General features: G+C 41.4%; 1 protein-coding gene across 2 annotated transcripts in view; it reads right to left on the bottom strand.

The window, feature by feature from the left end:
• TKT (transketolase) overlaps positions 1-15,620 on the bottom strand; it is a 61,541-nt gene that overhangs the window by 23,448 nt on the left and 22,473 nt on the right. For both annotated transcript variants that reach the window (XM_053294342.1, XM_053294343.1), the window contains exons 5-9: positions 14,209-14,400; positions 12,974-13,092; positions 9,885-10,078; positions 9,102-9,266; positions 2,179-2,335 (exon numbers count right to left, since the gene is read on the bottom strand). In XM_053294342.1, coding sequence (XP_053150317.1) covers positions 2,179-2,335; positions 9,102-9,266; positions 9,885-10,078; positions 12,974-13,092; positions 14,209-14,400 — 827 coding nt within the window. The remainder of the gene's footprint in view (positions 1-2,178; positions 2,336-9,101; positions 9,267-9,884; positions 10,079-12,973; positions 13,093-14,208; positions 14,401-15,620) is intronic.

Here is a 15,620-nt window from a genome sequence, read left to right as displayed (position 1 = left end):
AATAAAGAAAAACGAAGGAAAACTTAACAGTATACAGTAACTTGATAAAGTAGCAACTAAAATAAGCACACAGGGAAGAGGAGGAGGTCTATATGGATAGGTTAAATACAGGTTTTTAAAAACAACAAGAAGAACAACACAGTTTTATGCACTGTAGCCAAAAAGCAAAGAGAAATGCACAAGATAAGAGTAGGTTCCCCATTCTGACGCAAAGCACATTCAATCAGAACACCCCATTCTGACCATAAGGCAGAAGGACACCAAACTCATGGCAATTATTATCACATACTGTTATGAATTTGGGTGGGGAGGTGTGAGTCAGAGCACGAGTGCATGTTGAGTGCTTGGATTGTGATACAGACCAGATTCCAGAGCCAGGAGCTGCAGATGGAATAATGCATTGCTGGTGGAAAAGAGAGTGTGAAGACTTTCCAGTAAACCAATTACTGTGTAATCAATCTTTCAGTGTATTCCCCCCTACCCGCCCTGCCTTCTTTTTGGTTGAACTAACTTTTATCATTGCCTGCTTCAGTACTGAGCCGCAAAAGACTTGAAACTAACAAAAGGTGTTTGCTTTCTGTCTCAGTCCAACTGCTAGAAGACAGATAACATAAACTGCAATAGCTCTATGGAGCTGCTATGGAGTCAGACCAGTGGCCCATTTAGCTAGTGTGCCAAGCCCAGTTGCCTGTTCATCTTTAGCATTTTAAAGCTGGAGAGGTAGAAATTTTGCTCAGGTTTGGCATGTGAGATTTCATGCCTTGCAGTGGTGAGAGTCGAGCACATTTCCACTGGATGGTCCCATTAGTAGTCATCCTATGTCAATTCCAGTGAAATAAAGTCTAAGCATGTGCAAAAACTAAAGCATGTGCCTCATCCTGGAAATAGTCATCAAATGAGTTGTCAAATGTGCATTGAAATGCTGGCACCTGCTTTCGAAGCAGAGCTTCATTGCACATTATTCTATTAGCAGAAAAAATAAGCTTTCCTTTGAAGAAACGCACAAGAGGCAAGTGATATTAGAAATTATCTACAGCAAATGGATAGAACAAACAACCTGAAATACTACAGCACTGAAAGGCAAGCAAAGCAAAATCCAAGATAAAAATTCTTGCATTAGTGCCAGGCAGTTCAGGCTTAGACTGTCTGTCTACATTTCCAGTGCAAACTGGGTGTGCAATGTTAATTCCACTTAAGTCAATAAGGAAACTTCCACTGAGCTCTACGGAGGTTAGATTTCAACTCACTAGTTTAGAGAATTTGTAATACTACCACCACAAATTATTTTTTGGTATAAAGCCGCCCATTGCTGTGCAATATTTAGATCGTAAGCCCTTTTAGAGTAGAGAGCCATCTTACTCCCTTTTCTATGTAAACTGCTTTGAGAACTTTTTTGTTGAAAAGTGGTGGGAGGAGGAGGAGGAGATTATTATCTGTTGGCTCCCAAAGATTTGGAGACTGAGGCCAAAACTGATATTTGAAGACATCTATCAGGAAAACCAGATCCACATTCTATTCATAGCAATAAGACAATAATTAAAAAGAATAGATTAAAGAGGCTTGCTTAGCCATTTCAGTGTTGCTATGGGATAACAATAGTAGAGTGTCATAGTCATTCAGAACTAATGAGAATACACAGCAGTTTTGAACACACTGCAATACATTTTGACACATCATCTAAAACTCTATTTGTTTTCAATGTATATATGGTCTGCCTGTTGAGAGAGAAGGGGTATATTTTATTTTTTACATAAAATCTTAAGGACATTTACAATATTTAATATTTGTAATTTCTGGTTGAAAGCCAGAGCATTCTACAAATACTACTATTCTCAGTTTTCTGTGTACTACAATACTACCATGTTTAAAGAGTATTAGATACAGTAGATAACAAAATACCATCAGTATATTATGCAAGTATGACAAAATAAAATTGTTGGCAGAGTAAAAGTTGTTTTGTAGTAATAAAAATGGGTTCAGAAATAAAGATTCGAAAGGAGAGAGATTTAAGTGGGGGTACTCTTAATACCTTAAGAGTATTATTTGTGTATGTCTGCATTTTTAACATCTAGAAGCCCAAGACAATTTGGTAATAAATTATTTATTTACTGTTAAATTTGTATACTGCCTTTCATTAAAACAATCCCAAGGCAAATTGGTAAGTTCAAAGACACTTACCAATTGATACACCACAGTGAGATCCACAGAGATTGATGTTGCTCTCAGAAATGGCTGCCATCCGGATCTGATCATAGGCCCTGGTGAAAAATGTGGCAAAAGCACTAGCAAAGGCAATGTTTCTGTCACGGGTGGCACAACCAACTGCAACGCTCACCTGTGAAAAGGAAGGGGTGGAAGACAAATGAACTAACTTGGAAAAACAGGTTGCTTACCTGTAAACGACAATCTAGTAGTGATCCGTTGCAATCATAAGAATGGGTTCTGTGCCTACATGGGACCATTAGGGCAGAATTGACTAGCTCCTTGAAGTGCTTCGCATATGGTACACTCGTTTAGTTTGGGTGGGCTAGCGGTTTCTCCTCAGTTCCCGGAGGACTGACATTTGGATGCGATCATCGTATGGAAACAGGCCACAATCCAATAAGTAGTAATTTATGCCTTATAAACATATCAGTTGTCACTTCGCATACTGCAGTGGGGCCGGTGTGGGTGAGTCTTATGACTGCAACGGATCACTACCAAATCATTGTTTACAGGTAAGCAACCTGTTTATCTGGATCGTGATCCATTGCAGCCATAAGAATGAGTGACTAACAAGCTGTCAGTCTGGAGGAGGATGAAGTATGCTATGGTAATACTCTTGAGCACACTTCTCCCGAAATTGGCTTGAGCTGCACTGAGAAGGTCTAAGGCATAATGCTTGATGAACATATGCTCAGAGGACCAGGCTGCTAGAGTACAGATGTCCCTGAGCTTGATGTGGGCCACAGAGGTAGCATAAGCCCTGGTCGAGCCCGTATAGTCTTAAGGGGCTCCACTTTCTGATGTTTGTAGGCCAGGAAAATAAGTTCTACCCTCCAATGGGATAGCCTTTGCCTGGAAATCTAGCAACCTTTCACCTTGCCCTTCTAACCCACAAAGAGGCTTTTCGTCTTTCCAAAGGGCTTGGTCAATTTCAAATAGAAAAGGAAAGCCCACCTCATGTCTGGAGAGTGCAAGGAGTGCTCCAGCACCGTCGCTGGATTGAGAAAGAAGGTGGGTAATACAATGTCACTGTTAATGTGAAAGTCAGTAACTATTTTGGGTCTAAATTCAGGGTCAAAATGAAGCACCATCTTGTCCTCATGAAACTTGTGGTAAGGAATGTCAATACGGAGAGCATTTAGCTCACTGACCCTCCAAGCAGACGTTATGGCTTGAAAAAGGCCATCTTTAGCATTCCTAGTTTTGGAAGACATTGTGGCCCACCAAGAAGCGGAGATATTGTCTGTTATTTTGTTGGATTCCTATATGAAAATATGTGTCCTGGAGATCCAACATCACAAACCATTGCTCCCCATGGAGGAGAGGAAGGATGCTCTGTAACGTTATCATGCGGAATTTGTGTATGTCCACATGATGATTTAACTGACGGAGATCCATAATTGGTCACAGGCCTCCATCCTGTTTCGGGACCTGGAGTAGCGGGAGTAGAACCCTCACCAATGGTCTGTCCACCAAAAAGGGGATATCATCCCCTTGTCCAAGAGAGATTGAACTTCTTCCATTAGAAGAGGGGATGCTGGCATGTACTTGATTCCACTGAAGGTCGGATGGGACATGAATTCTATCCCATAGCCCGTCTGAACTATATGTAGGACTTAGCGGTTGGATTTTATGTTGTGCCATGCTGATGCATGACTTGCCAGCCTGATGTTGGGGGCAGCTATGATGGAAGGAAGCAGCGGAGTCAGTGGTAAAGACTCTTGAACTATGACATTCAGTGGACTGTCCTGATGATCAAAGATGCTGCTTGCTAGTATTGTTGGCTTTTGGGTGAGAATTCTGGTTGTTTCTCATCCTCTGGTTGTAAGGCTTTCTATTAAAGCGCTGGTACTGCTCTCAAAAGTCCCTCCTGTCTGTCTGTTCATATGCATACTGTCTTCTGCTGAACTGGCGATACTTGGAAGTGCCAGATTGTGTCGAGGTGGAAAATGTCCTTACCGTAAATTTGGACTTTTCAATGGACTCCATGGTGGTATCCGTTGTCTCACAGAAGAGACCCTTCCCATCAAAGGGGAGACTTTCCACGCGATCCTTCGTATCTGGCTGGAGTGCAGTGGAATGGAGCCAGGTGTGTCAGCATAACACAACAGCAGTAGTCATAGTATGGGACTCAGTTTCTGCTAGATGCTTAGCATTGCTGAGCTGCTGCCTGGTCAGGAGGGTAACTTTGGCATAAATGTCATTAAACGTCACCAGAAATTCCTCTGGAGAGAGATCATTTTGTACCTGGTGCAACTCATCCCAGAGGGAATAAGTATATTTTGCAAAACAGGCAGTGTAGTTTGCAATTTTAATGCCTAGGCTAAAAGTTGAGTAAATCTTCCGTCCGAAAGTGTCCAATTTTTGACCTTCTTTATCCCCAGGTGTTGTGTGGTGCCTGCCACTTTTGGATAAGGAAGTGCAGTCCACCACAACAGAATTGGGGGAGAGGTGTCTTAGTAAATAGTTGTTATCTTCCCTAATCCTGCACAAGTTTTCTAACCTTTTGGAAGTAGGTGTGGAAGTTTGGAGAGTTGAACATGCTGATTTTGCAGCCATGGAAATCACTGGCAGGATTTGTAGATGAATGGGCTGAGTCGGAGCCGCTGTAGCAAAGAACCTGTAGACGAGGTCGTCCACATCTTGAGTTTTGTTTTACAACTGCAGACCCAGGGCCGAAGGCATTTCAGATATTTGTTTATGATAGGAACACATTTCCTCATTAGGAGATACGTTATCGCCCGACGCCACCTTAATGGGAGAATCGTAGGGTCCCCTGAACCCTGAAGAAGATGTTTCACTGGAAGCTGAATCAGACTCATAGTCATAGGTCAAGATGACAGTATGAGGCTCTGGGGTGGGGGGATGGAGTCCTTATCCTTAGATACCTTCTGTGTAGTTGCAAAGGTGGAAAGTATTACTATTTGTGTAGGCTGTGACTTGAGGGCGAGGTCTTGGCATGTCGATAGTCTGTGTCTGCATACATGCCACCATAGGACACTTCGGTATCGAGGAGTCCGGTTCCATCCTTGGGGCGGGGGTAACCTGTGTCGACATCAAAACACCCATTGAGTTTGGGGTGGGCAGAGGTGTGACTTGCGTCTACATTGAAACAGTGACAGATCTCAACAATTCGGTGGCAGGGGTCACCTGCGTAGCCAAAGGGACCGTCAACATCGAGGATTGGGGAGTTTTCCAGAGCTGATAGTCATGATAGTCAGGAGGAAGTCCCGAGGGGCTACACTCGGCCTGCGAGGCATTGTCTCCTGCCAAAACCCGAGACAAGCCTTGAGTGGCCACATATTCAGTATGAGCTTTCCTTGAGTGAACGCAAGTTTAAGCTTGAATAGGTTGTAACATAGATGGTGTTGAATGGTAGAGATTTGAGCTCGAGATGGTGAGGATCCCGGAGTTCTCTGTATCGAGAAAGCTAAGCCTTCCTCATCGACGTTAAGACCCTGGCTAAAAACCCTGTAGAAGGTCGAGGCCGAAGTAGTGCTCTCAGTGGAATCTAGCATGTGGAGCAGATGCTGTGCAGTCCACTGTTCTAGGTAAAGTTCGGTATCGTCAGCTTCCAATTCTAAAGAGACTGGGGAAGTAGTTGCCTGAATGAAACACTAGGCGCAGAGTTTCAGTGTTGGCCGCCCAATGTTGGGATTTATGCCGTTTTCAGTGAGTCAAAGTGGAAGGTGGCTTCAGAGTCTTAAAAGGTGCAAGCATGGATGACGAGGCAGGGACCATCGAGGTTTTAGACCACATCAAGGCAGATCTTGACATTGACCTCAATATCGATCCTGATGTCTGCCTCGATCCCATACCTGATGTCAATGGTATGGGGGCATCTGCAGGGGACCCTGGCATCGGTGTCCCAGGGTGCAAAACATCATCATATAATACGGCCTGTAAACGAAGGGCTCTGTTCTTTCTTGTCTGGTGGGGAAAGGTGAGGCAAATTTGACAAGTAGAGGTATTGTGGCCCTCTCCGAGACATAACAAACAAAGTTCATGGTCATCTGATGAGGGAAGTTTAGAATTACAACAGACAACGCTTGATTGAGAGTCTTTTTCTTTTCAATGACAAAAGGACACAAAAAGAAGTGATACTCAAGGGAGATACGAAGGTGGAGAACGATAGGGCAGTCTGAGTCGTGAGCCGAGAAGTACTGTAGATCAATGGACAAGTTGAAATAAAAAAGAATTAGAATCGTGTGGTCCGTTCCGAGGTCAAAAATAATATTAACAGTCCGTTTATTTCTCTGTCTCACACAGAAAGTCATTCTGAGGAGCTAGAAGTCTGAGGTGCCGATGCAACGCCATTCAGAAAGGAACTGTGGAGAAACTGCTGGCCCGCCCAAACTAAACGAGTGCAACGCGTGCAGGAGGCAGGGCTAAGTGCTTTGAAGAGCTAGTCAATTCTGCCCGAATGGTCCTGCACAGGCACAGAACCCATTCTTATGGCTGTAATGGATTACGATCCAGATAGTAATGTTTCAACTTCTACTACAAAAAAGAAAGCAACACACTAGCCATATAATTAATGGCTGCATACAAGTTGGAAGAGAGGTCTATCAACAGCTACTAGTCGGAGGGCTCTAGGCCACCTCCAGCCTCAAAGGCAGGATGCCTCTGAGTACCAGTTGCAGGGGAGTAACAGCAGGAAAGAGAGCATGCCCTCAACTCCTGCCTGTAGGCTTCCAGTGGCATCTGGATACTGGACTAGATGGGCTTTGGGCCTGATCCAGCAGGTCTGTTCTTATGTTCTTAAGTTGTGTTACTGAATATCTGAGTTTGACTCTGGCTTTGAACAATCCATCTACCTGCAGGTTGGTGTTTGGTAATATCTTTTTATTGTAATATTGATTTTCTTTAAAGCAAGCATCTCTATGAATTCACAGCCTGAGAAACTATAGTGACAATAACCTAAGTTTTTTTCAGTCACAGGACCCAACTCTGCCTCTTACCAGCAAGCTAGGAAATCTACATCTTCCTCCTTATAAGCAAATTTCTGGTGGACTAAATGCTTGACAAACCTCATTTTTAAAACTATTACCAGATATTGACAACTGACAGCTTATCAGTCTGTATAAGAGTAGAAGTTAATGTAACGTGCAAATGTCCACGAAGGATGCAACAAATGCTTGTTCAAGCTTGTGAATAAATAATGGTTGATGTGCCAGTAACCTGATCTACTGAGCTCCAAAGAATTGCACTGTATGTAGACAGAACAACATCAGGCTGAAGGGAGAACAGGACTGTGGAGGGAGAACAGGACTGCTGTAGAGGGAGACAGAAGCGGTGTAAGACAATGGCTGACAGCATGATGAAATGCTTAGGCATTTGAGTGTTCCCTGGAATCCTTTGCAGACTTCCAAAGTTTATCTCATCTCCTAGAGCAAAGTTATGGACTCCAAGTCTGTGGAAGATGCATGTGACGAGATGCAGATTACCTGTCATACATGGGGATGTTCAACAAACTGCATTGCTGAACATTTTCCCAGTGGAATTACAGAATATGGTGTTGTATGAACAACTTAGGATCAAACTGGACAAGATGCTATTAAATCTATCTTTGAATCCCATGCTTGAGATTCTCCTCTTCTTTTTAAAATTGTTTAACTAACAGCAGCCATGGGAACTCATTTCAGATTGGGACAGTGATGGGGGAAAGGGGACAATCTCATTTCTCCCAAAGCAGTTTGCCACAGATCACCATCCCAAGCTGTTATCTGCAGTAATTAAGACATGAAAAACCAAAAGGACCCTAGACTCATGTAATTATTTAAAGGCTGCAATATTCAGGCCCTGGGTTATTCAAATAAAGTTATGCAATATGGTGCAAAAATCAAGATCTAGAGAATTTCAGATTCCAGCCTTTAGGGGGAAAGGTATACATTCTGTGTTATTGTGGCTCTCAGAAAATATCTGAAAGCATGGCTTAGAAGAAAATAGAACTTCATGGGCTCTCAGGGAGGAGTAATTTTTCAGTCACAATTTTCCTCATCTGCAGCTTCCCATCCCTAATTCTTTCAGAGCCAAAGAACCTGCATGTGTGCACACACTCCATACTCCTCCTTCACTTGTGCCCTTGGCTAAATGCAAATGTTTGCATTTGTTAAACTACTATTTCCTGTGACATTTTAACTAGGATGGGACTTTAGCTCGATGGCACAGCATCTGTTTTGCATGATGCAGGTGGTATTAGATTCAATCCTTGGCATCTCCAGGTAGGACTGGGAAAAACCTCCTGCCTGAAGCTTTGAAAGCCATTGCCCGTCAGTGTAGACAATACTGAGCTATGTTGGACCACTATTTGACTCAGTAGAAAACAGCTTCCATGTTCCTATTAGAAATAGTTGTTTAAGTAATCTCAACAAACCAGGATATCAAACTAAGATCAAACCAATGTCTATGGCCTACAGAAATAACTAATCACCAGTATCATTCATTCATTCAATTTCTATACTGCCCTTCCAAAAATGGCTCAGGGGACAGGGAGAGATAACAAATAAATAAACACAGAGAAATATCAGATAAATAAGATGGATCCTTTTGTCCCCAAAGGGCTCACAATCTAAAAATAAATATAGGGCAGACACCAGCAACAGTCACTGGAGGTACTGTGCTGGGGGTGGATAAGGCCAGTTACTCTCCCCCTGCTAAATAAAGAGAATCACCACATTAAAAGGAGCCCTTTTGCCAAGTGGATTTGCCAAGTTAGCAGGGGTAAATGAATGGATACTGCCATTCATTTACTTAAATGTTTGTTATAACCACTCCATAAACCACTTCATAAACATAATAAATAAATATTTTGGCTGAAACATGGGGGCCAAGTTTATTTAAACACATTGCTACTTTTTTCAGTTCATGGCACTATCTCTCACACAAAAACTTACCATGTTTTGTTCAGCAATGTAGCATTCAATGAAACGGCTGGGGTGTTCTTTTTTGAACAGTTCAGAGAATGTGGAATTTTTTGTATCCCCATCCAAAGCAACCACACGGTCACAGGCATGGCCCAGTTTTGCAAGAGCCAACCCATAAGCTTTGCGGGTAGCAAACTGTGAAGATAAAAACCACGTTGATGTTTCCTGACAGTATCTCACTATGTTCAAATATTCTGTAAATACATAACTAACTGCTTACAAATAAAAACCCTAAAATGATCTTAAGGCAACAATCCAAAGACATAAAAACCCCAACTAATACCCAATGATCCAATTGAAATATGTTCCTAATCTTTCTCTCTGTGCACTACAATATCCAAGTATGGTGTTATTTGCTACAGTTTCTAAGGCATTTGTAGTGGGTATCATTTAAAATCTTAGCCCCAGGATCCTAAACATTTACACTATGCACCTATGTAATGTTTCCACAATGTCACTGTAACCTCATGTTTTCTGACATTGTGCTGGTTGAACCGTTCAGTTCCAAATGGACAGCTATGTAACAGTCACATCACTTTACCTCCACTGAGAATAGCTAGACAGGCAGACACTCTTCCTAATTCAGAGCTGTCAGTAACGCATACTTCATCTAGGTCTAGACATGCTTGGAGTGGCAACCTGCATTTACCTGAAGATGCTAAGCTGAAGCAACAAGTCTTAGGCGTAGGTCATATGGATCTGCACTAGTAAAGTTGCTGAGCAAAGCACCATTGCTAGGAAAAACCACAGTACCTTCTCTCCCATCTTGTAGTTTGGTGGAGATGGCATTTTAACATTTCTGATATTAACTGCTGGTGCATCCTCTTGTGGGAGGGCTGGAGAAAGCCTTTTCTTGTTCTGGATTCGGTCATCAATCTCCTGAATGACTTGCTCAGCCATGTTTTTGGGAAGAGGCTTGCCATGCCAGTTTTCCTTATCCTCAACACCTATGGATTATTAAACAAAATGATTTAAAGGAGGAAGAATTTTAACTGCAATTCATTTTGTAAAACTGCTGAAATTAGTGGGGAGTCCTGAGTTAATGCCACAACATTAGCAGCTTACTTGGGTCTATTTGCCAATGTTGTAAGTCACCCCAAGCAGTAGTGTACTGGAGGGGCGGGGTATAAACATTTTAAATAAATAAATGGCACATCAGGTCTGTGCAAGCAATGCCTCCATTCTCTGGCAAAGCCTGCCTCATCCCCGATACGGCCTGCTGCTGCTGCTGGACAATCCCCTAATAAATCTTCCCTTGTTTTTCTGCAGCTCAGTCTCTCCCCGCTCCCACATGCACTCCAGCTCCACTGTTGTCCTTCTGGTTCCTTCCTTCATTCTACCACCTCATTTCTAAAGTGCTCTCCTTTGGCATCTCCTGCAATCACATCCTCAACAGAGCTGCAACATGCGCACTCCTCTGCATCCATTCAGTTAGAATGTGCCTTCTAGCTGTTCTCCCTCCTTGGTCGCTCAGTGCCTTTTAGGCTATGAGCCTCTGCAATGAGGCATAATGTATTTTATTTCTCCGATACTGCTTCCAGCCCTGAACCCTTGGAACAGGAAGGGCTATATGCCTAAATAAAGGAATAAATCAAATCAGCAAATCAATAATCTTGTCTGGAACAACAACATGCTAGGTATTCTATAATTAAGGACCTGAATAAGCAGGCACTCTGTGCAAGCACGAAACGTCTCTTTGCTTCACGAAAGAGCATCAGACAGACTGAGCTCTCACAGTAACAGGAGCTAAATACTGGATTCTTTTCGCCATACAGAAGTCTCACAGAGTGGCAGCAGCCCAGTTAAACAGCATTTGTTCCTGAAAAATGACAAATATCCTAAGTTTATTTAGCTATTTTTGAAAAGGCTTAAGCCAGCTGATGGATGTACAAAATTGAAAATAAAAATGTAACATAATGGGGAGGAAGGATATGTGTAAATATGTGGCACAACCCCACCATCTTACATGCTTGCCTAATGCAGCAAGGAAATTCATTATTAACTGCAATTACTGCTGATCCTGTTCTCGATCAAATTGGAATCTACATCCTTGTGCATGTTCAAATTCAGTAATGTGCCTTTGCTCTGCTTAATGTTTAATGGGTTCAAAATGCCAAAAAGGCAGAACAAGCACAAAGATCTCTCTTGTTTGGCTAATGAAATGTTTGTTATGTCCTGTCACTTGTGACAGTTTGCAGTTCATACCAGAAAACAGAGTAGAAAATTATTCCCATCTACCAAGTACTGAACTATGACAAGATTATGTAATGTGGCAGTAGGGAAGAGGACAAATGATATTTTGAAATCTAGCTCAAACTTCTATTTAATACAAGTATCTGTTAGCATAATGCATTCAGGGATAATCTAATTTAGCAACTTTGAAATAATTTTATAAAAACCTTTATATTATTTTCAATTTTGGGGGAACATGACATGAATCTATAATTGGAATATTACATAGCTTACTTTTCCTTATGGTTACATTTCTGGACTATGACCATTCCCTGATCCATGGGACAGATGGCAATGCATACTCATTGTGCTAGCCAAATATCCATACACTCCCCACATTTGAATTTCTATTCTAAAATTCTTTTTAAAATTAAGTTTTTAAAAGAAAAACGCACAACTCTCAGCAATGTTCTTTTGTAATTTGCATAGCACATTTGTACTGTACAAAACGCTGTATTGAACAAGAGCTTTACAAATATTATTATTATTATTATTATTATTAATTCAATTTCTATACCGCCCTTCCAAAAATGGCTCAGATTAGCACAATCATGCTGACAAAAAGCTCTTAACAGTGGGTTTCTACTACTTCTGCTTAGTGCCTCATTACAACACTTGCTCATATTTTTTGTAACATAGGAACATAGGAAACTGCCATATACTGAGTCAGACCATTGGTCTATCTAGCTCAGTATTGTCTTCACAGACTTGCAGCGGCTTCTCCAAGGTTGCAGGCAGGGATCTCTCTCAGCCCTATCTTGGAGAAGCCAGGGAGGGAACTTGGAACCTTCTGCTCTTCCCAGAGCGGCTTCATCCCCTGAAGGGAATATCTTGCAGTGCTCACACATCAAGTCTCCTATTCAGATGCATCCAGGACAGACCCTGCTTAGCTATGGGGACAAGTCATGCTTGCTACCACAGGACCAGAAGACTGTCATTCAAGCACAGAGGCAGCCATACACTAACTGTGTGGCACACATATAGGGCAGGTATAGCATATGTCCCAATTAGACTACAGCTAAGGCTCACTGCAAGACAAAATGCTCCCACTAAAAACCATCATGTAGCCCAACAACCAGAGTATTCTGGCATTACAAAGCAGCAATGGAACACCGTTCCTTACTGGAGCTGAGGTGCCTAATTTTTTGGGGTTCATATCAATATCATTTGGAGTGGGGGGAGTGGGGAGGAATACAGCCATGTTACACTTAGGGAATGGGTTTTAAATATTTATAATAAGAGCGCTAATCATATTTAGCTCCATGTACATGATATGAGGGCTGGTGCATTGTAGTGAAGTGGGTAAGAGACTGAATTAGGAATCAGGAAGTCCCCAGTTCAAATCTCACTAAGTGGCCTTAAGGCAAGCCACTCTGTCTCTCAGCTTCAACTTCCCCTCCACGATATGGGGACAATAATGAGTCACTACCTTACAAGGTTCTAAGAATTACAAAGATAAAGAATGTGAAATGTTTCTGAACATTTGAAAGTGTTACATAAATGCTAAATATATTATAATTACTTCCCTTTACTAATGTTAGAAATACAACTAGCAAGTAAATCACAGCAGTAGCTGCTATTCAGAGCAAGACTTTGCTACTTTACATCACCTGTTATTCCTTTGCCTTTAAAAGTCTTGGCAATAATTGCAGTTGGTTGATGCTTGGCCTGGCCAAAGGCCTTACAAAGTTCCTCCACGCTGTGCCCGTCAACAATGATAGCATGCCAGCTAAGAATGCAAACAGATTAGCTTTAAAAGGATTTACAAGAGAAAAGCTTTTACAAAGAGCTTCTTTTTACAAAATAAGCAAGAATAAGAACTACACTAGAAGCAAATATATCTATATATTATAGATCAATGGTAACAAGATGGAGAGAGTAGCCATGGTCCAAAGAGCTATTTAAGTACACCCAGGAGCTTGGGCAAGCTCAAAGGAATTTTTGTTAAAAACAAAACAAAACTGTTTTCTTCTTTGCACAGACCCTATTTTAAAAAAGCAGTTTGCCATGCAGCATGGGGAGATGCTCTCTGACAAAACAGAAGCCCAAAGATCCCTTGTGTGCATGGAAGTAGCCATGTTCTCCATGGGAGCTACACATGGAAGCTCAGATGGTATTGCACTATATTAACCAAAACCTTAGCGCCCTTGAGAATTCGAAAAGTAAAACTGTATTCATACACTATCATGATCATATTTACTGGGAAGTAAGGCCCATTAATTCCAGAGAAACTTGCAATTGGAGCTTTCAACAGCACCTGTAAGCAAATAAGCTAAAAAAAACTAATGAGCTGTGTCTGTTTTATAGCTGCTATCCTAAGCTATAAGTAGTCTTAAGACAACAAAGCAATCTTAATTTCATTTAACTAAGACTTTATTCAGAAACAACTCAGTTTTTCTCCTCCTCCTTTCCCAACCTTTTCTTTCTGACTCCACCTCATAGACTGTCTATAGGATCCCCGCTTGGACAAACTTCTAAAATCACAAAACATAAAGGACAACTATATAGAATACAACAGTCCCCCCACCCCACCCGCAAGCCACAGGTAATGCTAGCACATGACTGGAAAACAATGTGAAAACTTAAATGAGCTGACTGCCCAAAACTGTACAATCAAAGTAACAAAACAGATAAAATCCTTCCCAGTTGTTTTGTGTTATATATAGTAGAAAGGATCTGATCCTAAAAACAATTAACTGCCTGTATTTGCCTTTATTTTATATTATTTGTTGTTCCTTTTTGTCGACCATCACTACTTTGTGTTAAAATCTTTCAAATTCAGATATAAAAATCCTACACAGCACCATGGCAACATGACACCAAACCATCTCAAAGGCATACGTACCCAAAGGCTTCACAACGTTTTTGGTAGATTTCCACATGATGCTGCAGAGGAGCAGGGTCACTTTGTCCAAGTCGGTTAATGTCAAGAATAGCAACCAAATTATCCAGCTTGTAGAACCCAGCAAAGGCCATTGCCTCCCAAACTGAGCCTTCAGACAATTCTCCATCTCCAAGGAGACAATAAACTCGGTAGCTTTATAGCAAACAACAAAAGAGAAGGGTTTAAACATTTAGCATCCTAAGTCACTGAAAGCGGTGTGGGACCCTTCTCTAGTTAAGTTCAGATTAAAATGGTGTCTAAGGACAATGTTCATTGTCTAAAGATGTCCCTGAAAAGTTTCTGCCTAAGATGAGCCTCTTCATACATAAAAAAACCACTACTGTAGATCCTCTTTCATTGTCCCCAAAGCTTTATGACCTTCCCTTCCTTTTACCAAATATCCTTGCTGCATTTTAGGGCCAGGTCCTTATGTTTAAAAACAAATCTTCCCCAATGATGTTCAAAGCAGGGGTTGGAGAGTTCACTTTCAAGATCAAAGGTGGACAGATGTGTGGGATGCTGAACCTTCCCAGATCGTATCTCCCTGCAATCCATGGTCCCAGCACTTTTCTTCCAGATGGGCTGACTTCTGGTATCAGAACCTAGCTGGTGGGAAAAGGAGTCCGGGTAACAGGCTGTAGGGTGGTAGGCCATGCTCAGCAAACCATGCTTTCGCACCTCCTCTGCTCTTAAAATTGGATACTTCTATGAACACACATTTTCTATGTGTTTGGGGCAGATCAGTATTTAACACACAAAGATCCTGCCACCATCTTTACTTCAGGTCCATCTAAGAGTTCACAGAGTTCAGTTCAACAGCCAGTAGTAGTATATTTCTGTTATGCTGCAACCGTTCCTAACATGATTCCTTGGTACTGTATGGAATACCATACGACTTTTAGTTGTTGCAAATTATTTTTAATTTGGTTCAAGCAGTACAATATGGAGATCCTCAAAAGGGAAAACTCATCTTGATTTTAAAAGGTAGATCTTTTTAAATTTTCTTTCTTTAATAAAATGACTGCTATAAACCTCATTAGATGGATCTATCATAAATGTCTGTCTTGTATTGGTTTATCACTGTTCATACAGCTACAGTCTATAGGATTATATTGTCATAAAGTAAGGAATCAAGAACATAAGAGTTGTCTTCTAGACCAGGTGAAGTATCATCTAGTCCAACAAATGCCTCTGGGGAAAGCAGCATCATAATTTGAAAGAAAACCAGATTTGAAGAATAATTTGCTTTCAAAAAAAGGAGAAAGAAAATTAAAATGTAGATCTGATTCTTTCAAAACAGTCTCAGAAACCTCATATGTATGCAGATAAGGATTTTAAGCTAGCTATAGCATTTCTTATAGGAGGACCCATGT

The sequence above is a fragment of the Hemicordylus capensis genome, chromosome 2, assembly GCF_027244095.1.
Source record: "Hemicordylus capensis ecotype Gifberg chromosome 2, rHemCap1.1.pri, whole genome shotgun sequence".
In the NCBI taxonomy this organism is placed as follows: domain Eukaryota; kingdom Metazoa; phylum Chordata; class Lepidosauria; order Squamata; family Cordylidae; genus Hemicordylus; species Hemicordylus capensis.
The sequence above is the reverse complement of the archived record's forward strand: the minus strand, read 5'-3'. Positions and strand labels throughout refer to the sequence as shown.